Source organism: Rhagoletis zephyria, unplaced genomic scaffold (assembly GCF_001687245.7).
Source record: "Rhagoletis zephyria isolate East Lansing unplaced genomic scaffold, Rhagoletis_zephyria_1.1 Rzeph_scaffold_06090, whole genome shotgun sequence".
In the NCBI taxonomy this organism is placed as follows: Eukaryota; Metazoa; Arthropoda; class Insecta; order Diptera; family Tephritidae; genus Rhagoletis; species Rhagoletis zephyria.
Genome location: NW_016163173.1, coordinates 8,981 through 20,183, shown reverse-complemented (window position 1 = coordinate 20,183; position 11,203 = coordinate 8,981). Strand labels below are relative to the sequence as shown.

The 11,203-nt window shown below is 33.0% G+C and overlaps 1 protein-coding gene across 4 annotated transcripts in view; it reads left to right on the top strand.

Moving 5' to 3' along the window:
* Window positions 1–7,488, top strand: part of Crag (DENN domain-containing protein Crag) — a 19,580-nt gene extending 12,092 nt beyond the window's left edge. For 2 of the 4 annotated variants that reach the window (XM_017628631.1, XM_017628629.1), the window contains 2 exons: window positions 6,383–6,561; window positions 6,640–7,488. In XM_017628631.1, the coding sequence (XP_017484120.1) occupies window positions 6,383–6,561; window positions 6,640–6,958 (498 nt within the window). In that variant the 3' untranslated portion in view covers window positions 6,959–7,488. The remainder of the gene's footprint in view (window positions 1–6,382; window positions 6,562–6,639) is intronic. The other 2 variants (XM_017628630.1, XM_017628627.1) reach the window with 1 other exon arrangement.
* The last annotated feature ends 3,715 nt before the right edge of the window (window positions 7,489–11,203 follow it).

Genomic DNA, 11,203 nt, shown 5'->3' with positions numbered 1-11,203 from the left:
GGGCGACATCTACCTCTCAACCGACGAGGTTGATGTCTACACTTTATAGGAACTTTGCAAAGCAGAGGTTTTTAAGCTGTCTGGACACACAACATTGCAAGTGTCTGGACACACAATATTGCAAGTTGATAAAAGCGTTGTAAAAAATTGATTATTATTAAATATTTCCAACATATCAGGCCGAACATCACAACAAATCGGTCGCAATGCGAAAAAATGGTGGAATACATGAACGAAAGGCCGGTCAGTGCTCGGGGCTTTCCAAAGTGTTTAAAGTTTTTGTTAATGTTTTTGAGGTTGTGGATTGCGCCGACCCTATATTAAAATCTTTCCCCTATACCATGTTGGTAGCTTTCTTCTGTGAAAAACCTCAAAACTGCCATCAATCTACCGTTGATGATTTTAAACTTAGCCCAAGCTCTTCTTCCATAATTGTTAAAACGCTTTTAAATGCGTCTTGGTTGCTGCGGAAATTTTTCACAAGCTAAATAGATCAGAACTGCTAGCAATCTCCTTTGAATATTAATGCAACTGTTAGCTGCAGCATGTTCTTCTTCCTGAGACAAAAGTGCTCCGACCACTGTTTCTTTTGTATTCTACTGAATTAAGGAAAATTCTTTTCAAATAACGACTAAAAAAATTTAAATGAACGCTAAAAAATTTCTCCATAAACCATGTATACATCACTTTCCGATAGGACTGATAGTTACTGAAAAATTAATTAATCATTCCAGTTCTTTTTACTTATTTTTTTATCAAAAAAAATCAAACTTTAACAGAATAAAAATTAAAAAAATAACCGGCTCTGTGCCAAATTTTTGCATTTGTGCTAAAGCCTGTTCTGTTACAATGAAACCAAGTCACTAATGAAGAAAATCGATCGATAAATAAAGAAATAATGAGTGGTCAAATGAAAGCACGCAATGATTTTTTATATGAAAAATGAGCAAGAAATACCCATACGCCATGTTCACCTAAGTAGCACACTTTCATGCTAATTTTTCATATAATAAATCTTTGCGCATTTTATTGGCTTTCATTTGCCGTATCTCATTTTAAGATTGTTATACTATGTCTCCATTAAGAGATTTATCTATTAAGATTTAATAAATCCAGTTGCTCCACCGTCTCCATTGCCACAGCGAGATATATTTGACATTCACATTTTTAAATATTTGACGTTTGCTTATCGTCACCTGGGTAAAAGATTGTCGTAAGCGCCATTTTGACGATTTTTAGTTCTAGATGCAGTTATATATTTTGAAATAAGGTCTTTCGATTGTTGCTATCAGTTTTTAGACATCTCCTTTAGTTTCCGAGATATTTACTACAACTTTTTCGATAATTCAGTAAAAATTTAGTTACTGGTGATCAATATCTTAAAATTGGCGTTCTCCATTTTTTTATAACCTTTTTAGTTTCCGAGATATTGAGTAAAAACTGTCGTTAATTTAGTAGTAATGTTGATCACATTTTGTCGTATTTCATACAAAGTGGCTACCAAATTGTGGACAAATGACGCTTACGACAAAATTTTACTAAAGAAAATCCTTCATAAACTCAAAACTAAGTAACAATAAACATTAAAAATTAAATAATTTGCGAATTTTGTGAACTAGTAACATTTTCAGAGATTTTGGAGAAAATCTATCTTCGCATTTTGAGAAATTGCATTCCAAACTAGGCATGTGAATTTGTGGTTGCCACACCAAACAAATCTATTATATATAATACGCGAAGGCATTTTTTGTGCAGCCTAAAACATCTGCAGGTTTTATTTTTTCGAAAAGAGTTGACACCTGTTAAATAATTAAACTAAAGTTATTTGCTAATCAATGCCCTCAGATCCGCACCGTCCGTTTGATTTTCAAAAGTGAGGTACCAAATTAAAGGGCTTAGAGTGTGGATGTTCAAAAAGGTTTTACCTTTTCGAAAAAAGTTGCCACCTGTTAAGAAATTCAAATTAATACGCGAAGGCATTTTTTGTTCCGCATAAAAGATCTGCACCGTTCGCTCGATTTTAAAAAATGGGGTGCAAAATTAAAGCGCTTGGCCTGTAGATGCGCAATAAAGCTTTATTTTTTCGAAAAGAGTTGCCACCTGATAAAAAATTGCATTCAAATAATTTAATAATCAATGTCATCAGATCCACACCGTTCGTTCGATTTTCAAAAGTGAGGTGCCAAATCAAAGGGCTCTGACTGTAGGGGTGCAATAAGGTTTAACTTTTTCGAAAAGAGTTGCCACCATTTAAAAAATTAAGTTCAAATTATTTTAAAAGCTAAACCAATTATTACAAATTGGGCATAAATGGAAATAGTTTTGAAAATGTTTGTTTCTTAACTTAACTTTATGAGGGTTGCCACCTGTTAAAAAATTAAATTCAATTTGAATTGGGGGAATTAGGTAATAGAAATATGTATTTGTGCCAGACGGTAAAGGTTAAGTATGTAGTAGTTTGTAAACATTTTGAAGAGGGTTGCCACCTGTGTGAAAAGTCTAATTTATATGAAGTATAAAAATATGGACGTCAAGAGAATGAATCTTAAGAGATCTTTAGTTGGAAGGTTTAGAATATTTTTAAAGTGTTTGAAGAGGGCAGTAGTTTTGAAAATACTTTATTTCTTAACTGCGTGTAGGAGGGTTGCCACCTGTTTAAACAATCAAATTCAATTTGAATTAAGGCAATGGGGTAATTAAAATAGGTATAACAATATGGGTGTCAGCCGAAAGAGATTTAAGAAGATTTTAGATTGAACATATTTTTAATAGGGTTGCCACTTATTCGAAAAGTATAATTTAATTAAATTATCGATATAAAACTAAAAAGTGTTACGAAATCGTAGTTTGCACATTGAGAATATATTTTATGAGTTTGAGGAGGGTAGCCACGTGTGTAAAAAGTTATCAAAAAAAAAAGTATTAGCAAATCTTAGTTTAAACATAAGGAATATTTTTAAAGCGTTTGAGGAGGGTTTCCACCTGTTTAAAAAGTTAAATTCAAATTATCTATATATATGATACGCGAAGGGATTATTTGTGCAGCATAAAAGATCTGTACCGTTAGCTCGATTTTCAAAAATGGGGTGCCAAATTAAAGTGCTTGGCTAGATGGCCAAGAAGGCTTTACTTTTTCGAAAAAAAGTTGCCACCTGTTAAGAAATTAAGCTCAAATTAATTAAAAAGTTAAATCAATTAATAAATATGGGTATCAATCGAAATGGTTTTGAAAAGGCTTTATAACTTAACTACGTATAGGAGGGTTGCCACATGTTAAAAAAAATTTAATTACATTTTAATTAAAGGAATTTGGTAAGTAAATCGCTATATGGGTGTCATACAAAAGAGGCTTAAGAAGGTAGTAGTTTGGAAATATTTTGAATAGGTTTACCACCTATTTGAGAAGTCTAATTGAACTATTTTATACCCAAGTTATAGGAAATATTAACGATGGATGTTAAATGAAAGATCCTCAAGAAATACTTAGTTTGATAGTTTAGAACATTTTTGATGTGCTTGAGGGTTGCCCAGCTTAAAGGGTTAAACTAAAATAATTTAATAAGTTAAATGAATTACTAACCGATGGTAATCAACGGAAATGGGTTTAAAATCTTTTATTTAAGAACTATGTTAAGGATGGTTGCCACGTGTTTAAAAAATGAATTTCCGCATAATTCATCAGATACTTGAAATATTTATAACAATGCCAGGCGAAAAATATTAAGGAAATTTTAGTTCGAAAATAATTTTTAAGAGGGTTGCCGCCTGTTTTGAAAATGGTATTTTGTTTAATTATACATAAGTTACATGAAATTTTAAAACATGGTTATGAAAAGAACGAGTGTTAAGAAATATTTAAATTGATCATTTGTTTTTTTTTCTTGTTGAAAAAATTAAGCTCAAATTATTTAATAAGTTAAATGGATTGTCAAAAGATGGGTATCAATCGAAATGGGTTTGAAAAGAGTTTATTTCTAAACTGTATTTACGAGAGTTGCCATGTGTTTAAAAAAACTAAATTCAACTTAATTCATCAGTAAATTGAGATATGTAAACAATGCCAGGCGAAAGATTTTAGTTTCAAAATACCTTTAAAGAGGTTGCCACCTGTTTGAAAATTCAAATTTGTTTTACTTATACGAAAGATACATAAATGAATTATCGAAATATTAGTGTCAAACGAAATAGTTTTAAGGAAACTATAGGCTGATAATATTTTTAATTAGAATTGCCATCTATTATTATTAATTTTTTTTTTAAGGTCATCACATCTGCAACGTAATTTCGAATTTCCAAAATGAGAAGTCAAATTAAAGAACTGGGACTCTACATAGATGTGCACAGGTTTTATTTTTTGAAGTTACATGAAAACCAACACCATGCGAGACCTCTCATCACTCAGAAATGGTTAGATTAATCATTAGGAATATTTTTCGAGGTTTTTGAATAGGTTTCACCTGTTTAAAAAATTTATTTAAATGTTGGCGCTTTGGCGCCTTGCGGGTTCACTAGTTGTATTTATTGATCAGTATTATTGAGTATTTAACTTAAACCTACTGCCTTTCGAGATTTAATTTTATACGGTAACCCTCAAAAGATTTAACGTTAAATCCCGTCAGAGGGCTAAATCTGCATTAAATCTCATAATGGAGACACAGTATTAAATTGGTTCGTAAGATATACGTGATTAAGTGGAACCACTTTTTGTTTTAAGCTGAATAACGGTAAATTGCATATATCTCGAAAACGTTTCCATAGAAATAAAAATTAACTCGAATTTCGGAATCTACATAGAAATTGGATAGTGGCATCCATTGTACATTTTTGCTGCAAACCAGAGTTATTAGAACGTTGAACGAGTGGTTAACCTATACAGTGTTTTAATCTAGTAGTCCAAGTTTAAAAGGGGAATATTGTGTTTGAAAAAAGTAAGTTTGCTGGCTTTTCTCCCATGTGGCGATTTCTTAGAGGCTCGTATATAAGGCCAGCTGCACAGAAAAATTGCTCACTTGGAACGCTGGCGGAGCGGAGCGCTCAAATATATGCGGGCCAGATCTGCCAATTTGTCGTATTTTAGTTTAGGTTTCCACCAATCGAGAGGATTTTCACCCAGATGAGCTCGTTTTTCTTTAAAATAAACCTTCAATTGAGCTTTAATTTCACATTTCTTAATGTCTCCAGATTCTACATCCGATCCTTCGCTTTCGTTAGAGGAATCTAAAATTATTTGTAGGTTGCTTATAAGACGTTTAGCAGTACTTGTTGAAGGTCCATCAAAGTTGCTTGATATTAAGGCGTCCAATCCCGGACCATTTTGTAAATCCTGGGATTTCGGGATTTTAAATTGGTACTCCCGGGATCCTAAGAAAATTTTCCTCAGCACGAATTTGCAACTTCCCCTCCAAATGAAATGTCAAAATTGTGCTCTCTCCTTGCAAGTTTTCAAGTTTTTTGTCCAAACGAACGCGTTTCGGTAACAACTTTTCCAAGCTTGTACAAGTTTTTGCATATCGAAAAGAACTATTAACTCACTTTTGGCCTGTGTGTTAATGACATTGACATTAATTCCCCTACAAAAGTGAATTTTTGTCAATTCCATTAACATTATTGCACGTCACCCAAAAAAACAAAAAAAAAAAAACAAAAAAAGGAGTGAAACTTTGAATGTGTATAATCTTAAATTTTGCTTCATCTTTTGCTAAAAAATCAGTCAATTGAGTGATCGTACGAAAATCGAGTCCTCAAAAGTTCTGTACAAAGCTGAATGATATATCAAGGGATTTACATATTTCACCATACTATGGGCTTCTATTCGGCCTAAGAGCGTTAGTGGCTTCTATAATTTCTGATTGAAATTTAGAGTGTAGGGCATCAACATTGGAATCTATATTTAAACGAAACTGTGCATACATATATAAATAAATGCATTATTTCGTTTTTTTTTTCGTATGCACTATTTCGGTTATTTCATCTCGTATTTTAAAGTACAAAACCGCGTATCGTCATTCTGCAAAACCGCGTAACTGACATTTGCTGCCAAAAATTGGATTTGCTCACACAAGCTCTTGGCTCAATCCTTATCCATTCGTCCTCAAAAATACTAGCCAGAAATGCGATTGCTTCATAAAAAAGAGAAACATTTTAAAATATGAGTGTTTTTACTCTCACAAAAATAATTTATGTAACCTCACATATCCGGTTTTGCATTTTGTTGATACNTAAAAAATAATTTATGTAACCTCACATATCCGGTTTTGCATTTTGTTGATACGTGGTTTTGTACTTTAAACGACGATATGCATTATTTCGTATGCACAGTTTCCATATGCACAATTTCAAGGAGTCAAGTCGGTCAGTAAAAACGTTGTTTACTCACTTTCAGCCTGACGAGGAATGTGACCCACTCAGCAAAGTAAAAACTGTGAACATCCAATGTCTATGGGATAATTTACGATTGCACAGTGAAGCCGGACCACCCATGTACATTTTGTACAAACAAAATCAGCCAGCCAGTCCACTTCTAAAGGCGTTGCTTACCGACCAAGCGCATTTGAACAAGAAGTATGAAACCTTTCCACTAAATATTTTTTAATACAAATTTATGTATGTGTAATATTATTATTTTTCTTTTCTCCCTAGCGTTATTCAACAAATCATTTCGTCAATACGCTGCAATGACCTCTCAACGCCCATCAAACGTTTGGCTAATGAACGGCACAAGTTAAAAAATAACGGCGTCGATCGAACACACTCCATCTACCGCGATATACTCTTTCTGGCGCTTACGGCCATCGGTCGTTCCAATGTCGATTTGGCCACATTCCATCGCGAATATGCCGCGGTCTTTGACAAGCTGACCGAAAAAGAATGTAAAATGTTCTATCGTAATCAGGATTTACCTCCCTCAGCAGCAAGAATTTTCTGTCGAGCTTATTTTAAACCGTTATTACTTCCTTGACATGATATCAATTATTTGCGGCATGACTTTCACATCAATGCAAAAGTGAATACAATTGATCGCGTTGCGGCTGAAGCGTTAAGTGATGTTGCAGATGCTACGTAATTCATAATCATACAACGTTTTGTGGAAAGTTAAGAGAAGGCGCTGAAGGGTAAAAAGAGCATGTAGTATCAGTTGACGCAGTGGAGCTATGATGAGAACGGCAATGTTATATATGTATGTACATTTGTGCATATGTATATAAGAAAACGATGGAGTATTATGTCTTAAGGGGTTAAACAAAATTTAACGATTCGTATTAACATTTCAAACTTATTATGTTTGTATAAAGTTGTGTGTGTATGTGTGGATGTGTGTGTGCCTCAGTATTATACGAATTACTCAAAAACAATAAGAAATATTTCGTTTGTGCTTTAATGTACCTTACTGTGTACGTTAAAGGTGTTCTTCCACGATATGTATTTGCATGTGTATGTACATGTAATTTTTTACATATCGTCGCCTGGGTAAAAGAATGTCGTAAGCACCATTTTATACTTTTATATTTTGAAATAAGGTCTTTCGATTGGTGTTATAAGTTTTTTAGATATCTCCTTTAGTCTCCGAGATATTGATTACCATTTTTTCGATAATTTAGTAAAAATTTAGTTAGTGATGCAGTCATTTTAAAGTAATCAGTATCTTAAAAATGGCGTTCTCCTTTGGTTTCCGAGATATTGAGTAAAAAGTGTCGTTAATTTAGTAGAAATTTTGATCACATTTTTTCGTATTTCATACAAAGTGGCTGCCAAATTGTGGACAAATGACGCTTACGAAAAAATTTTACTAAAGAAAATCCTTCATAATCTCAAAACTAATTAACAATAAACATTAAAAATTAAATAATTGTGAACTAGTATCATTTCCAGAGACTTTGGAGAAAATCTATCTTAGCGTTTTTGAGAAATTGCATTCCAAAATTCAATCGCGATTTCCCACAACCTGCCGAAATTAACATACGACAATCTTTTACCCAGACGACGATATGGAAATGCCAACACATCGTGTAAAGGCAAATTAGATTTGCACTTACATACGAGTATTTTTAAATAGTTAAATAAAGACTGAATTTGACAGACAAATGCAATTGCATATGTGTTGAAAAAGTCACATTTACAGATGCAAATACATATCGTGTAAGAACACTTTAATGGCGCATATATCCACATATTTATACAAAAATGTAAACATCACGGTATCAAAAGCAAAGGCCAGTTTTTCAGTGCGAGTTCAACTTTGTTTGTCGTTTAGTGTCAGTGTGCAGTTATTCAGTCAAATTTAAACTAAGTTTAAAAGACCAATCTGGCTGGGTTAAACCGAGTTTAAACTATCAGCTCTTAAGTTGTATATTTGTAGTCAGCTGCCAAAATTTAGATGAAAGAGGAGGAAAAAATTAAAATTGTTTGCGAAATACACGAAAACGAACTCATTTGTATAATGGCACATACAGAAATAAGCGAAATGTTTATACGTAAGATGAAAATTGTGCGTAAGAAAATTAACAAACGCAACTTGAGTTGGAGTTTACTTGCATAGGACAACTCATAAAGCACCTAACAAATACTTTTAATTTCCGTCTATAATCTTTCAGAACTTTAAACGCGATCTTATCAGAAGTGAAAATTAATAGCTGAAGTTTTGTACTGCATAACGAAAAAAACAGTGTTGCCCAACAAAAATCTAAACTATGAACCGGCCTTAAAGTCGCACTTAAAAACTGATCAGTAGTTAAAACTTAGTTCAAATCTAAACTGAGTTTAACTAAACTTCAGCTAAACTGGCCCTAAGCGTTTATTTCACTACTAAACCTAAATCTGTTTTTTGCGATGCTTAGCAAATGATCCTTGTGTTCTTTATACATATAACAATATTTAGGGGATTCCCTTAAACTCCTAAAGTCTTAAACTGTGTAAAAATCGTAAGTTTACGAGGCTGTTACGGAATGCCCCCCTTTGCAAATGTGTCAATAAGTGCTTAAAGTGACTGTTTAACAGGTTGAAAAGGGTTTTGTGAATACATTTTTGATTCGTAGCATTTTTCATAACAACCCTTCAGCTCGAATGAAAGCTAAAATATAATTAAAATGCGAGAATTAGCAGACAACTCATCTTAATACAGTTAGTGGATGAAATTCATTAATTTTATTTACCTATTATTTTTATCATTTGTTTTCAGTATTTTATCAGCACAGACGTTTACGAGGTCGTTTGCGCATCAAATTTGCCTAGTAATTTTACGAGGTGCTCGTAAATAGAGCTCCATACAAATCTTGACAGTTCTTTTACGAGCTTTACGAGGCTTTCGAGGCTTTTACGAGTTTAATAGCATATTTCCACCAAAAGCTTAACTCCAGAGCTCAGAAAAGTACCAATTATTTTAATATGGGGTGATCGGCATGTTTATTTCTTACTTTTTGCTTTCATACTTTCGTTTGCTTGTACTTAATATGACCAATTACCCCGTTCGGGTGATAATCCCGTTTTTCCAATGGGCATGATCTGCAGTTAAGGCTTGGTGGAAAGGCTCTATAAGGGAAGACCCCTATTAATACTTAAACATTTTCCTATTCTATGTTTTTAGCTTTTTATGAAGAGTTGTACAAATATTGCTATTTTACCAATCTATGTACACCATTTTTGTTTTAAAATCAGGAAAATAAAATACGTGTTTCATTTCGGACTCTTATTAAATTGCTCGTTGTATAATTTTGCACATTGCTCGGAAGCAAACTTGCTCTAACACAAAGTATAAAATTGTTTCTTGTAAATGAATAATTATTCACCGAGGTTTATAAAACTCTTAAAATATTGAGTATTTAATATTTTTATAATTTATAAAAATCGATTGATCGACTTCAGAATCGCTGATTCTCGCTACAATTTTAAAATTAATACGTGATTCATTCATTTTGGTTATTTATGGCCTTATAACAATTGTATTACACAAATTTTATTGAGACCGTTTTTTTTTTCAATGAAAATTTTTGCATGCAGTACAAGTTGTTTTTCAATATTTCTCCAATTTTTAGTCAAATGTGAAGACAAATAGATTAACTCGCATAATGCACGTTCACATCGCAAACAAACTAATGGTGATTTCTTTTCTACCAAAAAATGTTGCCCTTGCCCGGTGCAAAATGTGTTTGATGTTACACTCAACACTTTGAAAAGGAATGTTTTTGCCTTCTACTTCTTGTCCAGCTCACGCATTTCATCATGTTATCGTTTTAAGCAACCATCTGATTTTCATGGGCAACCATCCATCTCCCCTGACAAAGATTCAAAGGGCACAAAAGGTGCCTTTTTTGCCTTACACGAGTGTGGCATTTTAAGAAATGAACATACAATTTTCTCACCCTTAGCCTTAAAGGCGACATTTTTTGGTAGAAACGAAATCACCATAACTGAAGGAGGGTTTATTAAGGTCTAGAAATTCTAAAAATTCGATTGATTTTGATTGATTATTAAAATATTCCACTATTTTTCATTGTCTAAGCTTAAAAATAACATGGACAAAAGCATTCACTTTGAAAACCGTGGTTCCGAAGGAGATCCTTGTGGCTTAGCCATAATTCTCTCTCTTGCGATTCTTTATACCTTTTAATGTTGCGGAAAAGAAGTAAAAAATGTTAGTACTTAATTAAGGGTATGGTTGTTTTTATGCTTGTGAGTTGGTATTTAATGGAAGAAATGTTAACGATAGTTTTTACCCCAATAAAAGGTTATGGTACTTAATACAGTAGCAGGTTTTCCCTTCACTTAAGTTGGGTTAGAACGCACTTATTCGTCATATCCTACACGCAAACATGCAAGATCCAGTCCACGAAGAGTACTGACTACAAACCGTCGACAGCATCCGCGCATCAATTTAGTTTTAAGTAGTTTTTTGGGACAATACATTTTCGCTCATTTCGTTTTTGTACTTTTAATAAATCTACTCGTAAATATGTAAGTTGTATGTACACATGCGTATGTATCAAATCTTATGTTTGTATGTAAATTATAAAATATTTGAAACTTACGAAGACAGTTCATAATTACTCGCAATGCACTCGAAATCCGTTCATTCGCTGTTTGCCTTATTACAACAATAATTTTTGTTTGAGCCGAAACGACATCACGGACATGGAAATTTGTCTTACTCAGTATAGCACTAAATCTTGGGTGATCCGTTTCTGTAACTAGCATAAAATTACATAACCAA